This window comes from Carassius carassius, chromosome 35 (genome assembly GCF_963082965.1).
Source record: "Carassius carassius chromosome 35, fCarCar2.1, whole genome shotgun sequence".
NCBI lineage: Eukaryota > Metazoa > Chordata > Actinopteri > Cypriniformes > Cyprinidae > Carassius > Carassius carassius.
The window spans coordinates 19085697-19105262 of NC_081789.1; the positions used below are offsets into that span (position 1 = coordinate 19085697).

A 19566-nucleotide genomic window follows, 5' to 3' on the forward strand; every position below is an offset into this window, starting at 1 on the left:
TGCAGGTCGCTGTGTGTAGACACATATAAAGGAACAAAATGTTGTGTCACAGGACCAGGAGTTCCGTAAACATATTTTAATAAATTATAAAAACCAAAACACACACATATCTAGCTTATATAAAGATACATTTTCATTAAAATACACTTTAACTGATGTAACCTGATTTGTCAGGTTGATATAGTCAGATTTAAACATTAAATTACCTCATGAAAATTTATTAACCTTTAGGGTTGTTGTTTTTTCCAAAGTATGACAGAAAATTGATCAGAAAAACACGTTCCTTGGGGTTTTTCGACTTCTCACTGCTGTTCATAAGGTATGGGAAGAAGTTGACAGACATTTAAAGCGGTTGGCAGAATGGGTCTTAAATCAATCTTCGTATCAGTGAGTCTCAAACACTTGCACACGGCCCTCACAAAGCTGTCATCAAACACTTAAGCACATGACAAGGCAAAACATGCACTTTGTCCTTAATGTGATCATTTAGGCAGCAGTACTTCGCTTCATTGAAAATGCATGTAAAGCACAGCCAACCAGCGCCCCCTAGTGTCAGGACTGAGATAGTTACTATAATAAAAGTGTCAAGACATTTCACCGGAGGCTTGCAGAGGTCTCCCTAAGCAGCTTTGGCTTTTGAAAGCCAAAACCTATAGAGTCACATAATACTAACACAATTACCCCCAGCTAAACCTGCCATACGAGCACAGTATGGTCGCCATATGCGCATCTTCTAGGCCTGTGGCCCAGTTGAAGTATCTGACCCACTTCACATCGCAGTAGTGGCATTAGGGTCTTTCAGACAGAGAGATGAAGGAGTGTATGTTGGATAAGGTGTGCTGTGATGATTGATGAAGTTCCCTGCGGCTCTCTCTACACGGCCTTCACAAGAGGAGCAAAACAGAATGACTTTGTCCTGATATCTCAGGGAGCATGGACTCTACCCTACTAATGCTGCTACATAATATTAAAGAATCTAGACTTGGAAAGTGTTGATTTACCAATTTCAGCTTGGTGATCTAACAGCATTGCCAGTACAGATAATAGTTAGCCATGCACATCTCTGCTGTCTGGAAGTGGGTGTCCCTTAGAGCTGTTTACACCCATCATCATAAACAAAACAGGCTCTCTTTTTCTTCTTTTTACAGCTGCAGGCCTCAGCATTTCAGCTGTCATGATGATGCTGGTAGTGCCCTCCTGATTGGTGATTGGACCCTGGTTTTAAATAAGCAAAAACTGCATTTACAGCAATGCAATTACAATGGATGGCAATGGCAATGCACTGTACCGTGACAGACAAAAAAAAATGTATATACATTATGTACAATTCTGAAAAGTGTAGATAGGCTTAAAGGAGAGTCGTGTAATGTTGCAGCGGTAAAAAGAGTGTTACAGTAACACCAAGGCGAATAAAGCACAATTTCCGGTGAAGACAAAACACAACAAGTGAAATTTATTTTCTCTATTTAATAATCCTTTGTCATTACTGTGAACAGTCAAGAATCGTGTGTCCTAAAACTCTTTGTATATAATAGCGAATATGCACTGTACATGGGAAGCTACTAAAATCTACCATCTGCCATGGACTCTGGTTCGGCGTTCTTGGAATAACAGCGAACAGCAGCTTAAAACGCTTCAAGGAAAGATGGTACAGTACATAACAAGGGAAACAAAAATACACAAAAACGCAAAACTTGATTCAATTTGGATTTTGTTCATAAATATAACACTGATGGCCTCTACCTCATCTTAAACCCAACTAAAAGCACACCACTGTGTGATTCCATTTTCTACACTAATGTGGTCTTTGTAACAAATTCTCATCATGATGCAACAGTCTTAAAACATTGCTGTTTATGAGGAACAATACAAAAGGGTGCCAACACTGATACTTTATGACAACCAAAGTTTTCCAGTATAACAAGGTGAAAAATAAAATAACAGGGACATATACTGGTTTAACTCATTTTGATATCGATGTGTGCAGGTCTCCTTTTGGACATGAGACCATCAGTTGCGGGAGAACGTACACACATCCCTGAGCGGACTGAACGTCCTGAATGCGATATGTGAGGTCAGTCGATTATCTAAACTGTTAAAAGACACCGTCGGTCAGGGAAAACTTAAGGGGTGATGGTCATGCAGAGGTGACGGGTCACATAATGATCATGCTTTTGGCTAGGTGAACCCCACATTAAAAAAGACCATGTGTATGAAAGGCCCTGAACAAAACATTCAGATTCATGGCATTTAGGAATACACACACACATAAACAAATCATTTTATAAATAGTCAGCACGGCATAAAAGAAAACGGCATTGATGTTTAAGAAAGGTACAAAAAAAAAAAAAAAAAAGTTTATAATATCAATTCCTAAAGGGTCAGAGCTATTTTACAACATATTTTGCTACTGTAAAGAAGGTTATCTGGTGTTTGGCACATGCTGTAACATAAAAGGTTAGCATTATACACATAGTGACAGCTATTTCCTTGTGGCTTCCCTTTATTGGATGCATTAACCGTTAATTATGATTACTGCACACCAACCAGTGCTTGTGTTTTAATTGGATTTTATGTGAAATCAGCTCTGTGAGGAAGAGTGAAGCATCGCTACACATTTCAAACCTAAAAATTACATCTTCAGAAGGCTTTAGAAGTTCAGACGAAGCAAATAAAGAGGATTTAAAACCGAGAAAATTAATCAACAAGCTACATAGCAAAGGCACACACAGAAAGAACGAGTTCATCAAAAAAAATAATAATAAAGGCATAAAAAATACCGCATGCTTTGAAAAGTGTTGATTAATAAAGTGGTATTAGGATTATCAAATAAATGAAAAACAAATTAAGTTGTTTAAAATGTACAAGAAAGCTGAGATGAAGGGTTAGAACACATCAGAAAGCACCCAAATTTGTAGAAAATGTACAACCCGCCTAGCAAACTAGCAAAACCCCCAAGGTGTTGTTTAGTCTCAACAGAAACAAACCCGCAAGGAGAATCTGTGGGGAATCATTTGAAAACCTTCCCCCGACCAAACACAAAGGTGAATAAGAGAAAGCAGATACACGCAAAATGCTATGTGAACTTCCCCCGGTTGCTTTCTGGTTTTAGTGTCTCGTGTGTGCGAATGCAGCGCTAACGTGAGTTTCAGGAGCGGGTCGGATCACGTACCATTTACAGCCGCCGGTTGGGGCCTTTTTTAAAGTTGGAACAAGGTTATAAGTTTATTGCGGATGCGCTCAGCAGTCTGGCATGCGGGGAGTCGTGGGGTCACCAGTAAAATGAGCGGGAGAGGAAGTTGGCAGCCGTGCTCAGCCAGCTCACGCCATCCTGCATGGAGCCCAGTCGTGTCACAGCCTTGTGCTGCTCCTGAGACGGGCTCTCGTCTTCAGGCAGATAATCTGGCAAATTTATGTTCTGCTCGACCACCACATCTGAGTCCTCTTGGAATGGGATTACAATCTGGATGGGAGGGAAAAAGAGCAATGGGAATAACCCATTTTGTTATCATTTCTAAACTTGCAAGAAGAATTCAATTATTTATATGTTATATATATTTTTTTTTTTTTTTTTAAATAATATATATATATATATATATATATATTCACACACACACACACAGCGCCAAAACCAAACCTTAACATCTTTATGATACAAATTGAAGGAACTATAAGGGCTGAGCAATATACATATAATTTTTTTTAGATGACAGACAGATATTAAATGAAGATTATTAGAGTAAGTTTTACAAAACTTGTATATCCATTTCACAATTTCATGTATACTTCAATGTTACTTGCCTTTCTTTGTTATTGTGAAATTTACTAGCAATTTCAGAGTGAAAATCGTTTCTAGACTAATTTTTTTTTTAAAGCAAATGCATTTCAAGGATCAAAATTTATAAGACATACATTTTTTTTTACTTGCATTAGTCCAACCTTACAAACTATAATGCTGTTTTTCTTAATACACAGCTCTTCATTCGTGTCTGTTCAATGCAAAACAGTGGTATCAACAAGACCATTACTCAATCAATTGTGCCACCTGCTGGATGAAGAAGAAAGTGCATTGTGAAGCAGCATCCAAGACCTCCGTGATGACGGCCACCGGAGGTCATGACTGCATCGCTGCAGGTAGAGATTGCCCTTCCAATTCAACCAGAGAGGACACTTCTTTCTTTAATTACCAGACAGTGCCTATTTGCACTGCATGCAAGTGTGTGTCTCCAGGGTCCTCTGACACAAGGTTTCGGGGCAGAGAGACATCATGAGTGATCATGCGATGAGGGGTAAATGAGTAAGTTTTCTGATGGGGCGGGTGTAGCAGGGTTCACCCTCAACATGTGGAACTGCATTACTCTCTGCTTTGAGGACAGACGCAGACATGTAATGTGCTTGGTTCAGCTGTCTGTTTACTGTGTGCATCATGTTCATTTGATTTACTCACCTCCGATCCATCTTCCCCCTTCACTACTTGCTGTGCCTTCATGACTTTGGTTGAAGCTATAGCAGTTCCCAAGGCCTGAAGAATGAAGAAACAGTATGAGAATGCTTAAACAGACTCTCTAATAGCATTCTCTGATCTATTAGGTACGATTCATTTCTAAAGAACTGAAATCAATAATTCTTTTTCAATTATTCAATGTTCACAGACGTCTTTTCGTCTTTAAAAATAAGTTTTTTTTTTGTTTTGTTTTTTAAATACACTACTCTTCAAAAGTTTGGGGTAAATGATTTTGAAAGAAATCTCTTATACTCACCAAAGCTGCATTTTTTAAATCAAAATAACATCAATACTGTGAAATTTATTGAAATGTAAAATAACCATTTTCTATTTAAATAGATTTGAAAATGTCATTTATTCCAGGGATGTAAAGCTGAATTTTCATCAGCCATTACTCCAGTGTCACATGATCTTCCAGAAATCATTTTAATATGCTGATTTGGTGCTCAAGAACCATTTCTTATTATTATCAATATTGAAACCAGTTGTGCTGCTAATATTTTTGTGAAACCCGTGATACATATTTCTTCAGGATTCTTTGATGAATAGAAATTTCAAAAGAACTGCATTTATTTTAAGTAGAAATATTTTATAGTACTATAAATGCTGTTAGTGCCCCTTTTGATCAACTGAATGCATCCTAGCTGAAAAAGTATTAATTAAAAAAAGTCTATTAGTTTATTAAAGCTTTTTTTTATTATTATTAAAAATGCAAAAAACGAGACACTTTAAAATCTTATTAAAAATAACTAAATATACACTATTTATTTAATCAATGCAACATCAGCTAATGTTAACTCTGTAGATGGTCAATTGGATTGCGCTAGCCTGAAACTCACCTCAGCCTTCAAGTCTGATCGGATCCTCACCACACATCTCTTCACAGCCATCTGGAAGGTAAAACTGATGACACCTTTGATCTTTAGCAGGGCTTCTTCACAAAGACTCCGACGAGCCTGACATACACAGAGACAGAGAGTCAAATTGTGCAGAACCAAACATCTGAATCTCCATACGCTCTGATTAAACAGGTTCCATTACAAGCTGTTTGACTGCAGTTACCGAATCATCAAGTCCGTCGATCTGAAGCACCACTGTTTTGGCCCGTTTGTTCGTTCCACCCAGGAAAAACTGGGCTTTTCTTCGGGAAGAGGCGGCCGCTTCCGCCTGTTCGGCCTCTGTGCTGCTGGAGTTCTGCAGGATCTCATAGATCTCAGACGCTAGTAGCTTGGTCTCGCCTGGCGACGTGCCCCTAATGAAACACATCGCAGATCACTGTAGGATTTACAACTGATGACAAAAAAAGAACAATAACAGCCACTGTTGATGAACAAGGAAATAATTGAGCAAATATGCTCGTCCAGACTGGTTAAAAGATCCTGTATTGTACATATCAGTACTTGTCGGTGCTGATATTTGAAAAGGTCATCACTCCAGCAGACAAGGGGAGACAACATAGATCTGCCCAGCATGAGAGCTGGAGAAAAGTCAGTCTGATGGAGCTTGAACCAGCTAACCTTTAGCACATACAATATTGTGATTCATCAAGTATCATGCATTCCATAAGGTTTAATATCACAAGAAAGCATAAATGCATAATGAACTTAATTTAGTTCAGCTTAAAAATAAAGGGATTTATGCATCATGGTAAGAAGAGACAAAATATACAGTTACTGTATTTTAACAATACTTTAAGACAAAATAAAATAAAATAAAATAAAATGTCATTTTCTGGGGATGTGCCCATTAGGAAGGAAGGACAGAAGACTGAAATGTTTGTATAACAAACAATTTTTTTTTTAAAAATATATACAGTCGTGGCCAAAAGTTTTGAGAATTACATAAATATTGGAAATTGGAAAAGTTGCTGCTTAAGTTTTTATAATAGCAATTTGCATATACTCCAGAATGTTATGAAGAGTGATCAGATAAATTGCATAGTCCTTCTTTGCCATGAAAATTAACTTAATCCCAAAAAACCCTTTCCACTGCATTTCATTGCTGTCGTTAAAGGACCTGCTGAGATCATTTCAGTAATCGTCTTGTTAACTCAGGTGAGAATGTTGACGAGCACAAGGCTGGAGATCATTATGTCAGGCTGATTGGGTTAGAATGTCAGACTTGACATGTTAAAAGGAGGGTGATGCTTGAAATCATTGTTCTTCCATTGTTAACCATGGTGACCTGCAAAGAAATGCGTGCAGCCATCATTGCGTTGCATAAAAATGGCTTCACAGGCAAGGATATTGTGGCTACTAAGATTGCACCTAAATCAACAATTTATAGGATCATCAAGAACTTCAGGAAAGAGGTTCAATTATTGTAAGAAGGCTTCAGGGCGTCCAAGAAAGTCCAGCAAGCGCCAGGATCATCTACTAAAGAGGATTCAGCTGCGGGATCGGAGTGCCACAAGTGCAGAGCTTGCTCAGGAATGGCAGCAGGCAGGTGTGAGCGCATCTGCACGCACAGTGAGGCCAAGACTTTTGGAAGATGGCCTGGTGTCAAGAAGGGCAGCAAAGAAGCCACTTCTCTCCAAAAAAAAACATCAGGGACAGATTGATCTTCTGCAGAAAGCATAGTGAATGGACTGCTGAGGACCGGGGCAAAGTCATATTCTCCGATGAAGCCCCTTTCCGATTGTTTGGGGCATCTGGAAAAAGGCTTGTCCGGAGAAGAAAAGGTGAGCGCTACCATCAGTCCTGTGTCATGCCAACAGTAAATCATCCTGACACCATTCATGTGTGGGGTTGCTTCTCATCCAAGGGAGTGGGCTCGCTCACAATTCTGCCCAAAAACACAGCCATGAATAAAGATTGGTACCAAAACACCCTCCAACAGCAACTTCTTCCAACAATCCAACAACAGTTTGGTGAAGAACAATGCATTTTCCAGTACGATGGAGCACCGTGCCATAAGGCAAAAGTGATAGATCAGAATGACCAGAATGTTGAAATTTTGGGTCCATGGCCTGGAAACTCCCCAGATCTTAATCCCATTGAGAACTTGTGGTCAATCCTCAAGAGGCGGGTGGACAAACAAAAACCCACTAATTCTGACAAACTCCAAGAAGTGATTATGAAAGAATGGGTTGCTATCAGTCAGGATTTGGCCCAGAAGTTGATTGAGAGCATGCCCAGTCGAATTGCAGAGGTCCTGAAAAAGAAGGGCCAACACTGCAAATACTGACTCTTTGCATAAATGTCATGTAATTGTCGATTAAGTTTACAAGTGCTTGTAATTATATTTCAGTACATCACAGAAAAAACTGAAAGATCTAAAAGCAGTTTAGCAGCAAACTTTGTGAAAAATAATATTTATGTAATTCTCAAAACTTTTGGCCACGACTGTATATTTCATGTATTAATAGCCTTATTGTTCTGCAAATTTTCTTTAAGACATCCATAAAAACCAACCAGGAAATTGTTTAGTTTGCAGAATAGTTTTTTATTTTTATATTATATTCTACTTTGCAAATTTGGACATTATTTTCTCATGTGCATTTCCCGATAACAGGCAGCTGTAGATGATGATAAATATATATAAAAATCTTAAAATATTTTATAGGTAAATACAGATATGTAGATGTTGCTAAATATATTATCACATGACAAAAGTTATATACAGGTTACCCACTGGCACAAATTGACCCACTCTCCCCTTCTGATGAGAAAGAAAAAAAAATCTCATAAATCAAAATTTTGTAAAAATGTATATATTTAACCAATCAGTTATTTGGTCACTAACTATAGTCAAGTGACCTGTTTGTTTAATAGGGTTAAAGACAGCATTGCATTGACATCAGCATTTGAGGTCAGGCGTGACATCAGGATCTTGATATGCCCTACAGGCGCTAATGGGGGAGATGCCACGCTGCCATCATTCATGCAGAGTTACAGGAACGGACATCTGCTCGCTGGCATATCTGAGCTGCCAGACCTCAAGCTTCCCATGTACACCTGAGGGAATGCTGATGGCGTCTACATCCTGCGTCAAAAGGAGGCAACCTATGCAATCAATAGCTACCTAGTTATAGTATGAGAGAATGTGAGAAAACACTGAACAATCATCATTAAAAAAAATAAAAATTAAAGTATTATCACTGCTTATTTCAGATGCTCTGTGGTCTCATCAGGGGTGATGATGAAGGATTCTTTCACTTCCTCTAGCCATAAAATTTCACAGACAGGGGCAATACACGACCTCTACCCAAAGTCGTGGTGCCGGAAATAGTGACGGGCAGCTTGTGGAACTGCAGGGCACTCCTTGATGGCGTCTGTGCTAACTGAAGTGACTGGTGAATCGAAGGGGGCGGGCAGGGAGTCGCCCTGAGAGAAGGATACGCAGCTCTCTGCCAACCATTGGCACTTCTGTCTGTGAGGCTCCATGTAAACAGAAGGCACTCGCCGTCTAAAAGCCTGCAGACTTTCACACTAGAAATAAGCCGGAACTGCAGCGAATATACACACATACGTGGATCCTTGATTCCTGTGCCTCTATACTTATTCATGGGGGTGTCAAAAACATGCAGATGTATGAATATTTAAACAGTCAGTTGGCATCTACAGTGCTGTTTGACATACAAGGTAAAATAAACCCTGAGTTTCATCTTTTCTAAAGCACAAAAAGAGGGCTCGACAATATTTTATTTTTTTCTGCAGGAAATCAGATTTGCGTTGGCTCCATAAAATAACAATAATTATTAGAATTATTACTGGTTTATTATATAATAACACTACTTTAGTAATATTGTTATATAACAAACTCGTTTTTTAATTATTATGATTATTATTATAGTATATTACATTCATTAATAAATAATTTGACAGGTTTTTAATGAAACGGCAATAATGACATCTATACGTTTATAAACAATTTTGCTAGAAAACGGTGGCTTATCCCAAGTTTCTACAAAATCTACATTAGCCAGCAAAAGTTTGTGGTCAGTAATTAAAAAAATAAATAAAGTTTATTTTGCTCACCAAGTTTGCATTTGCACTGACCAAAAATACAGAAAAACAATAATATTGTAAAAAAATAAATAAATGTTATATATATATATATATATATATATATAATAAAAATTAATTAAAATAAATTATTTTAGTTTGCCAAAAAAAAAAAACTTAAAGAGATAAGAATTCTGAATGTATTCTAAATATGTGCACTGAATATGAACGGTTACATGTCTGTGGTATGATATTCTCTCTGGCGTCTTAGACTGACCTCTGCTGGACATTAACCCATGGCGAGCTAACAAATGCAATAATGCATTACATCAGGTTGCTTGACAGTTCACATTAAGCTTCAACAGCAAGCTTGCGTCATCACTCCCATTTAGCTTCAAAACAGACAAATCTGCTTATGACAGGACGACCTTTCTCGTGCGCTGAAAATCTGCCCACCACAGACATTCACTTCTACTAAAACAGCAGGATGAGGTTTTCTGCAGGAAAGTGCAAAGCGAGCTCGTGTTGCCTTCATGTTTTGTGGCAGCATGACGGAAGCGACTTACTTCTGCATGACGTTCTGCAGGCTCAGCATCATTCCCAGCTCGTCCTTCATCTTCTCCCTGTTGGCGCGGCATTCTGCCAGGTAGCGCACCGCCTGGAAGGACACAAAGCCATTAAGGGTCACGCAGGGCCATTACAGAGGCAAACTGCCAGGCACCACTGTGATAACAAATCCGTTAACAGAACACCAAGAACTACTTGGGTCAAAGTGTGTGAAAGAAAGTGTGTTATTCCAACACTGTCCAAATGTCTCCACAGGTGTGATGTCCTTCCAAAAGATAAAAAACAAAGTGGACTCCAAAACTCTGAGGGCATATGAAAAATCTAATTTATACGCTGTGTACAATTCCTCATCAATCAAATAAGGAAATTTGTGACATTGACCATATCAGCTCCTTTACACAGAATGATTCCACTGAAGGACAAGATGCTCTGGTACATTCGCAAATCATACTGGGGAACGTGGACAGAGATGTCTCTGTCCCTCTAACAGAGGAAGAGGAAACACTCTGGTCTGGACATTACTGAAGAAGTTAGGCTATGCATTGTAACAATACTGGACAGCAGGTGGCGGTCATGTGATTCTGTTTATGGACAGCTGGGCGGGCAATGAATGATCTGATTGGTTGATACAAATGCCTCAATATCCAACAAACAATATCAAACTATTTAATAAATAGCAAAAATAAAATAACAATAATTAAATAATAATAATAATAACATGAATAATAACAACGATCAGTTACAAATTACTATTTGTAGATACAAATATAACAGGAGGCAGTAATGTGTCATGTCTATGGACAGCTGGGTGGGCTTTGCTTAATTGTTTGATATGATTGCCTTGGTATCAAACCACAAAATTAAAAATAATATTAATAATTACTTTCTTAGTATCATTATTTTAATATATTATCATTGAAATATATTCTATTTGATGGATAAATAATGAAATAAATAAAAAAATGTGTTGTTGCAAATATAGCGGCTGGGTAGGCTTTGAGTGATCTGATTGGTTTACACTCAAACAGTCAAACACATTTAAAAAATGTCTGGAGGTATAACGAGTTAAAGTGATATTAAAGAAGTGAAATATTCTAAAATAGTAAATGCTGTCTATTATGCCTTATATTGGGATATCTGAATTGATGTTCAAGCTAAAACCGCTTATAGTAAACCATAAATAAACAACTCTTAAGCTTTCCCAGAAAAATGATCAAATTAATTGAAGCTATCCAAACATTACTGTTTGTTTGATAATATCAACATACACCAAAAATAGCGGAGTTCATAAAAGGCTCCTAATTTGAACCCTTAACTACCACGGTAAACATCTTGCAGGTCACTACAGAAAAAGCATCTGCACAAGTCCTGACTGCAGATGTCACACAAACAGAATCTTACCAATAGCGCAGAGTAGACGACTTGTGGATTGGGGTGGTCAAAGAAGAGAATGAGGCCTGACAAGCAGCCTTGATCTTCAACAATAGCTCGCCTGTTGAGGGGGTCAGCAGCTAAGTCCCTCAGCTGATTCACCACAGCCAAGGCATCAGGCTCCCCGCTCATGGTGCTCCCACACCAAGGGCCATGCAGTTGAAATACACAGATCTTAGCTGAGGGGGAAGAAAAATAAGAACTGGATTACTTCTGATATCACGGAACATATTGACAGTGACATATTTATCATAAGATTTAATTTAATTTAATTTATGCATTTAGCAGACACTTTTATCCAAAGCAACTTACAGTGCATTCAGGCTAACATTTTATACCTAACATGTGTTCCCTGGGAATCGAACCCACAACCTTTTGCTGCTAACGCAGTGCTCTACCACTTGAGGAAATAAAACCAACATAAAAGCTGAATAAAGATTACTTACATTAAACAGATTTTTTTTTAAAGTTGTCTGCTCAAACTATTGTATTTTTTTAATAATTTTGTAAATATATTATTAAAAAAAAAAAATCTGAGATTTATTGACTGACGTCACTCGCGCGTGCGTCGTTTCGCAAATAATTTACAGACGATCTCTATACACGTGGCTTGTTATTGGCTTTCATAGTGAACTGAATGACCCCTGATGGTCATGTCTGATTCACATAGCAGCACAACATAGCATTACGAGGCCTTTTACTGGGCCCTGTGCTAACGGGCTAGCATTAACACGGCTTCACAAGGCAATGACAATCTGAATTCTCGTATAGACCATAAAACTGCAATTAAAAGCAAACATTTGGAGCTTATTTCTCATTCATATTTAGTCTAGAGACATCAATACATGTAACGTAACGTTAGATCCGAATGTCTTTCTATGAACAATGCCAGCACGCAAAAAGAGAAAAGCAAAGTCTTATTTCTATCAGGACGCATAGAAAAATACACCTGTATGACGCCAAATATTAGTAATAAATGTATAATCAGAGTATTTGATGCTTATGTTCGTGGTATTTATCTTGTTAACCTTGTGTGTGTGTGTGTGTTGTGGCACTGTTGTCCACGAATAACCTTACAGCAAACACGCCCAGAACGAATCCTCGCTTCCGATGATCCTGTCCAGTCAAAGAATCAAACCTGCCGACAAATTAACTGCTGCTGGATACGCAACTGGTTGTAGCTCGTGTAATAACGACGACAGTAAATGTGGTAAAAAGTCTCTATGACAGCTGTTTTGGTCAGGTATATTTGGCTATTATCTGCGGAGCTTTTAGCAACCTTTAACACACTTTCTGGATTTAGACAGACTGATTGGAGGATGCGGGCTATGACGCCATACGTTCTCGACCAATTAGAAAGAGTTTTACTAAGAGACAACGTGATATATACATTATAAATATATGAATCTTAGACGCAAATTCTAGAATTATTATTATTATACTTATTATAGAATTAAGCAAATCTCAACCAAAACTAAAGTATTTATTTATTTGGCTATTGTTTTCATTTTATTGCGACAATACATACAGCAGCAGAGCCATGAAGCAAGCAAAAATATTATTAATATATTTTATTTATTGGGTCCCTACTAAAATACATGACATTACATGTATTGTCAATACATGACAAAGCAATACATGACAAAACAAAACTATTTGATATAGAAAAGAAACATAAAAACGTATTTCCTCTCATGTAGAGTAACAGATAAAGATGGTCTAGTTCAGGAGAAACGTGAATAACAATTTCTCATTGTGCATTTTTTTCGTCAGCCAGTACAATGCATAAAAAAAAAAAAAAGTGACGTGACATTCAGCCAAGTATGGTGACCCATACTCAGAATTTGTGCTCTGCATTTAACCCATCCGAAATGCACACACACAGAGCAGTGAACACACACACACACACACACACTGTGAGCACACACCCAGAGCAGTGGGCAGCCATTTATGCTGCGGCGCCCGGGGAGCAGTTGGGGGTTCGATACCTTGTGTTATTGAGGGAGGAAAGAGAACTGTACATGCACTCCCCCCACCCACAATTCCTGCCAGCCCGGGACTCGAACTCACAACCTTTCGATTGGGAGTCCGACTCTCTAACCATTAGGCCACGACTTGCCCTTAAATAGAAGGGCAAATAAATAAATAAAGTACAGGTTTGATACGATTTTAATTTAGGTAAATATTTTAAATGATTTCCAAATAACCAATCTTTTTTTGTTGTTGTTGTTGGTGGTGGTGTTATTGTTTAGTATTGTCCTTTATAAAACATTTTTAAGTTAATAGACAGATTTTAAGATGGAGATTTTTATTTCTGAATAAAAAACTAAACAAAAACTAAACAAAAATAAATTAATAACATAAAGTGTCTTATTTTTAAACCGAAATTCAGCAAATCCATTCCATGGATGCGTTCCTGCATGCCTCGCGTATGTGAGTCACAACCTGGTCACAACTCAATTATGACTGGACATGTATTGTCAATCCACTACTCTAAACCTCTATGCTCTAAACCAGTGGTTGACTCCGTACTCACTTTTACTGTCTATGCATAGAACCCACCCATTGTTGGAATATTCTCAAACCCCATTGGCCAATATGTTATGTCCCGCCCTTCTTCCCAAACGACTGATCCCGCAATGTGGAAAACACAGGTAAGCGCTGGATAGCGTTAGCGTAGCACAGCCAGGATCCCACTTGAAATCTGTTACACTGTATTTTACATGGTAAAACATCGATGTTTACTTGTAATATGTAATACAACTAACAGAGCGTTTAATGCAACACTGAAACTATAACGCTTGGGTTTTAGCGCCTTTAACCTTTTTGTATAAAATTTTGTAGACAGTTCACTAACGTCAGTCCTCTGTTTACGGTATCTATTAACGTTAGTGACAAACACTCAGGTGCGTTACGAAGAAACAACTACAAAATGTTTAGTACTTAAGTGTTTTGGTAAAATGAGCATCTTGGACAATGTTTGCCACATAGTGACTGTTTAGGAAAGTAGGAAGGAGTTGAGGAGAGACGTTTGTACAAGATGCTCTTCTGCTATATGAGAATGACTGACAGTTTACAGGGTTCATAACGTTTTAATTTGGAAAACCAGGGTACTCTTAAAGATCTTATTTTAAAAGCATAAGTGTAAAAGTGATTCTTTCAAGGTTTTTTTTTCTTAAGATGATCATTGATCCACAGATCCTTATAGATGAGACAGATCTGTAAGTGAAGTAACAAGATGAGTGGAAATCATAAACGGATAGAAATGGACCTGGTAAGTTCATACACAGAATTATATGTACATTTCTATCATGCACCCATCCTGTGATTAGAAGAATGAGTATATTTATATTTCTCTTAGGCTATAGGATCATCATCAAAGCCCTATGGGTCATCCAGGAGTATTGTCAGAAGAATTGCCACAAATCTTCCCTTAGCACCCTGCCCTTGTGTCCATTTTCAGGTAAAATACCAGTCTTTGTTCAATCAAATGTGTCAAAAACATAAAAAAATATAAAATTTTTGTTATTCTTTCAACAGCCAATTCAAAGGATCTTTACAAATGATTTTGAGTGCCTCTTATGTTTTTAAATATTTGTCTTTTTATGTTTTCTTTGTTAGTATTTTCAGGTAGTCTTCATTCATTTTCATTCCATTATTATCAGTGTTTTCCACTTTTATTGTAGTTTTGCCTCTCAAAACCTTTAACATTCTCCATCCTTGGCCTTTCATTATTCAGTTCTGCCATGTCGTCATATTTCTGTCCTGTTCTGCTTTGATTCCATCAGTGTGCTGACAATAAACATGGATCATGAATCACAAGGACAGGTTTCAGCTCACAATATCTAATCTAGCCTTTCCCTACCGTTTAACCTTTACAACAAAAGTATGATGACATTAAATTCACCTTGAAAATTTTATTACTGTCTATTTTTCTCTCTTCTCTGCCCTTCCTTCCAGCTGTCCTGTATGTCAGGAATGCAGCATGTCTGCTTTAGGTCAGTTCTCTAGATCATTGTTGAAAAATCTAGGCCAAGAGTTCTATAAAAAAAAGTTTTGCTTAAAAAGTGTTTTCTTTGTTTGTTTTTTATAAAATACTGGCATTATTATTGATTTCCTCTTGATAAAGGAGCTGAATGCTGTTGTAATGTTCCAATTGCTTCATTATTTGCTAAGCAATGTTTAAACCGGTTTCCCTGCTGCGTTTTTCTTTGCTGTGGCTGTGAAAACATTTGGTGCTTGCTCTGCTGTTGTAGTTCTGACATTGTTTGAGTGTCTGTGGGGCTTTGTTTGTCGTTGTTGTGAGACTTGTAAAGTGCCCTGAGCAGGTTTTGTAATTACACTGAACAATACTATGAACGCGACACTTTTGTTTTTGCCCCCATTTTTCATGAGCTGAACTCAAACATCTAAGACTCTTTCTATGTACACAAAAGGCCTATTTCTCTCAAATATTGTTCACAAATCTGTCTAAATCTGTGTTGGCGAGCACTTCTCTTTTGCAGAGATAATCCATCCACCTCACAGGTGTGGCATATCAAGATGCATGATTATTGCACAGGTATGCCTTAGGCTGGCAACAATAAAAGGCCATTCTAAAATGTGCAGCTTTTTTCTTTTTTTTAGATGTTTGAGGTCAGCTCATGAAAAATGGGGGCAAAAACAAAAGTGTTGCATTTATAATTTTGTTCAGTGTATTAACTGTCTTTTAAACTGTCTTTGGGTCATTTAGCAGCTTCATCCATTTGCTGCAGGAGCGAGTTTCCTCAACAATTCAAATGGGCCAAATGGACTTGTTGCCACACTTGCTGATGTGGGCTGGATTGACAGAGGAGAGAGCAATGGTGCTGGCAGGAATAGGTAAAAATATTTCTAAATTGATTTAGAAAACATAAATTTGGATATTTTAATTATCATATGTGTTCTGCAGGTTTGTGGCAGATTCTGGGTTGTTTTTTCGCACCCAGCAGTGCAGACCCCTGAGACGTCGGCGGTCATTACCCAGCTTGCATCAGGTTGAATCTGCGCCACAGAGTCAGACGATCATCAACGATGAAGCCATTCAGAAGCTCAGTGCTCTGGAAACTGAGCTGTCCAAACTAAGAGCGCAAATTGCACAGATCGTTCAGGCACAGGAGCAAAGTGCACAATCCACAGGTTATTTGCAGTGCTACTTCAGTATTATGTGTATATACCATTTTAGTATTTTGACGTAGCTTTTGTTTTGATATTTGTAGTTTACATTATATTTTGTAGTTTTAAAGGTCTCAAAGAATCAAGGCCGAAAGTCTTACATTTATGATATTAAATGTTGCATGCATTAAAAAAAAAAAAAAAATCTAAATCTTAACTTCCTTGAATCAAGATACATTTACCTGAGATGCAAAATGAAGATATAAAGTCTTGTTTTCTAATTAATTTATCTAAATTAAGTGGGTTTATGCTCAAATCAAGAACAAATATCTGTCAATGGGTAAGAAAAATAAAATAACTTTCCCTTAATAAAATCTCTTTGAAAAAAATACTTTTTCTGACCCTGTAGGCAGATATTTGTTCTTGTTACAATCATGAACTGTGATGAAGACCTAAAAAAGGTCGTAAATTTACCTTCACAAAACCTACAGAAACCCTGTTTAATGGTTTTCATTTTTTTTCAGCTTTATTTGAATAAATGGAAAAATTAGTTTAATATTTTTATTTATATTTAACAGCAAAAATGAATGAATCCCACACACCTTGTTGCATGCAACCATAAATATAGTAATTTATTTACAAAAATTTAACAACAATATGGTTAGTTGTTCTTTATGCCCCAAATATATGCCACAGTGATGTTACCATTAGGCATGTTCAACACGTTTGCTTGCGAAGTGTTGGTGTTCTTGCAAAAGACATAAAATAGCACTCTGCTAGTAAATACTTTGGTATTGGTCGTTTTTACCCATTTAAAGTTGCAATTTGTGGTCCCCCCCCCCCCATACCCCAAGCTCCACCAATGACTCCTGTTCCACCTCCACCACCTCCTCCGTGTCCTGCCCCTGGCACGCAGAGTAGCTATTGTGCCATTGACCTCATCCGAGAGCGGCGTGGGAAAAAGGCAGAGCAGAAGACCGTACTGGACTCTGGACCTAAAAAGCCAGATCTTCCCAACATGCTAGACATACTGAAAGACATTGGGAAAGTGAAGCTGCGCTCAGTTAAGAGGTAAATGTTATAGTGCCTAATCTTGACAGTGATTACATTCAAACCTCATCATAAACACTTAGCAGGAAGGTTCAATTATCGTTTCGTTCCCAGTCATCAAGAGAATATGAAACAAAGACCTGTTGAGCCCACAGATGCTGCAGCATTAATCGCAGAGGCCCTGAAACGCAAGTTCTCTCACCGCTACCGGAACGACAGCGAATGTGATGCCAACTTTAACTTGCCAGCCCCTGAGAATAAGACTCAAGTAGAAACACCACTGGTAAGAGAAATTCTATTTCTTGAAAAAAATTCTCTCACGTATTTTGTTTTAGTGTCATAGTCATTTTGTGCCATTTATTTTGCAGTTTGGCCAACATATGTTAAAGTCAAATGGAAGGAGGAAACTCTGCTAGGATGGAGCTACTCATCTGAGCAGGTTCATGTAGTTAACCTGATGACTTTTAATTTTCAATAAGCGGCTAACTTTTCTTGTTGGCCCTCAAAATGTTAGTGTTTTTTATGTGAGCATGCAAATGCCAAACACTATGCAGTCGATCTAGTTTCCCAATTGAATTTTGATGTAATTTGCACTTTGTAAAGTTAATCTCTATCAATACATCTTGTACCGCAGCCAGTTCCATCATTAATGCCAGTTATCTGGGAAATGTGTTATTTTTGTTTGGTTTCATGTATGATTTTTATATGTGGATTTATCTGGATCTGTTGAAGGTCAACAGTGCAAGTATTCGACTTTGTTTGATTCCTCATATTTGAAGGGATAATGTTCAAAACAAAAACACCAAAGTGTATGGATTGTTATTTATCAGTAATATTATGTGTATTTTAAATACCTGTTTGCACAGAAGTTGTGTCTGCTTGAAAGGTATAATTCATAGTTGCTAGTAGTGGTCGACCGATATAGTTTTTTTTTTTAAATATTTAATTCATATTTAAGAAATTTTTAATAATTTGACAAAGAATTAAAAAATGAAGTCAAATAAATATACTTTAGATGACAAAGTATTTTTCACAAATGAATAAATATTTAATAAAAATATAATTAAAAAGGAAGGAAACACTGTAACCAACAGGTCACTCAGTATTCTGGGAATTTTGTGTGCATTGGGAATCATATTTTTCAAATAAAGCCAGGGTAACACTCATTTTACATACACCACACAGTGAACATGACATGAATATGACAGTGGGCAAATGCATAAAGCATAGCATAATTTGAATTTGAAAAATAAATCACGAGTTTAAAGCATTCAATTCACACGGACCAAACATCACTGAGAACAAGCAATCATGCTGGATAAAAATGCTCACTACACAAGATCTCACAGCTGGATTTGACTAAGTTTGTGAAAATAAATGTTCATTAGTCATTCAAAGATTTGTTTTAATGATATAAATGCATATTTGCTTAATGCTGACGGCAAACGAGAAAAGTATTATAATGTTTGCCTATTACTAATAATATAAAAGCAATCGTAATAATTTTTGTATACGTTAATTAATTAATTGCTTTGTTTAGACAGACTTCAATCCTTATTAGACCGAACTGTTAATGATGAACGAGAGGGAGAATGTGAGCACTGTGTGTTCAGGCGCTGCCGCTCTCAGCGCCATCAAAATAAAAGTCCTGCCTAGAACACATCGACAAAGCAGAAAAACTTATCGGCCGATGCAGATATTTGCAAAATGCCAAATATCGGCCTTGGCCGGTCGACCACTACTGGTAACTTTAGTAACTTCAGGTTTTTCTGACATGTGACCACTAGCAATTATGAACCACACTTTTGTAATCATCATAAATAAGGTTTAGATGGTGCTGTCATTCAGTAGTATTTGCTCACTAATTTAAAATCCTTTATAGGTTCTAATTTATTATGTTGGAACATTTCAATGATTATGGTCTGGAAGTCATTT

The 19566-nt window shown here is 37.4% G+C and overlaps 2 protein-coding genes across 6 annotated transcripts; one reads left to right on the forward strand and one right to left on the reverse strand.

Moving 5' to 3' along the window:
• Window positions 1–1452: 1452 nt before the first annotated feature.
• Window positions 1453–12761, reverse strand: LOC132116145 (armadillo repeat-containing protein 1-like). Its single transcript, XM_059524764.1, has 7 exons — window positions 12526–12761; window positions 11419–11627; window positions 10017–10108; window positions 5567–5756; window positions 5344–5460; window positions 4448–4522; window positions 1453–3463 (listed from the first exon to the last, which is right to left on the reverse strand). Exons 2-7 carry the CDS (start codon window positions 11578–11580, stop codon window positions 3272–3274), a joined length of 828 nt encoding a protein of 275 aa, XP_059380747.1. The 5' UTR covers window positions 11581–11627; window positions 12526–12761; the 3' UTR covers window positions 1453–3271.
• A 1224-nt stretch (window positions 12762–13985) lies between these two features.
• On the forward strand, window positions 13986–18487 carry LOC132115732 (mitochondrial fission regulator 1-like). Of its 5 annotated transcripts, none has more exons than XM_059524141.1 (8): window positions 13986–14102; window positions 14629–14722; window positions 14810–14911; window positions 16181–16308; window positions 16379–16605; window positions 17436–17652; window positions 17746–17914; window positions 18000–18487. In XM_059524141.1, exons 2-8 carry the CDS (start codon window positions 14687–14689, stop codon window positions 18045–18047), a joined length of 927 nt encoding a protein of 308 aa, XP_059380124.1. In that variant the 5' UTR covers window positions 13986–14102; window positions 14629–14686; the 3' UTR covers window positions 18048–18487. The 5 variants fall into 5 exon arrangements, with proteins under 5 accessions (XP_059380124.1, XP_059380126.1, XP_059380122.1 ...); XM_059524143.1 differs by having other exon boundaries at window positions 14647–14722; XM_059524139.1 differs by lacking the exon at window positions 13986–14102 and adding an exon at window positions 14110–14174.
• The last annotated feature ends 1079 nt before the right edge of the window (window positions 18488–19566 follow it).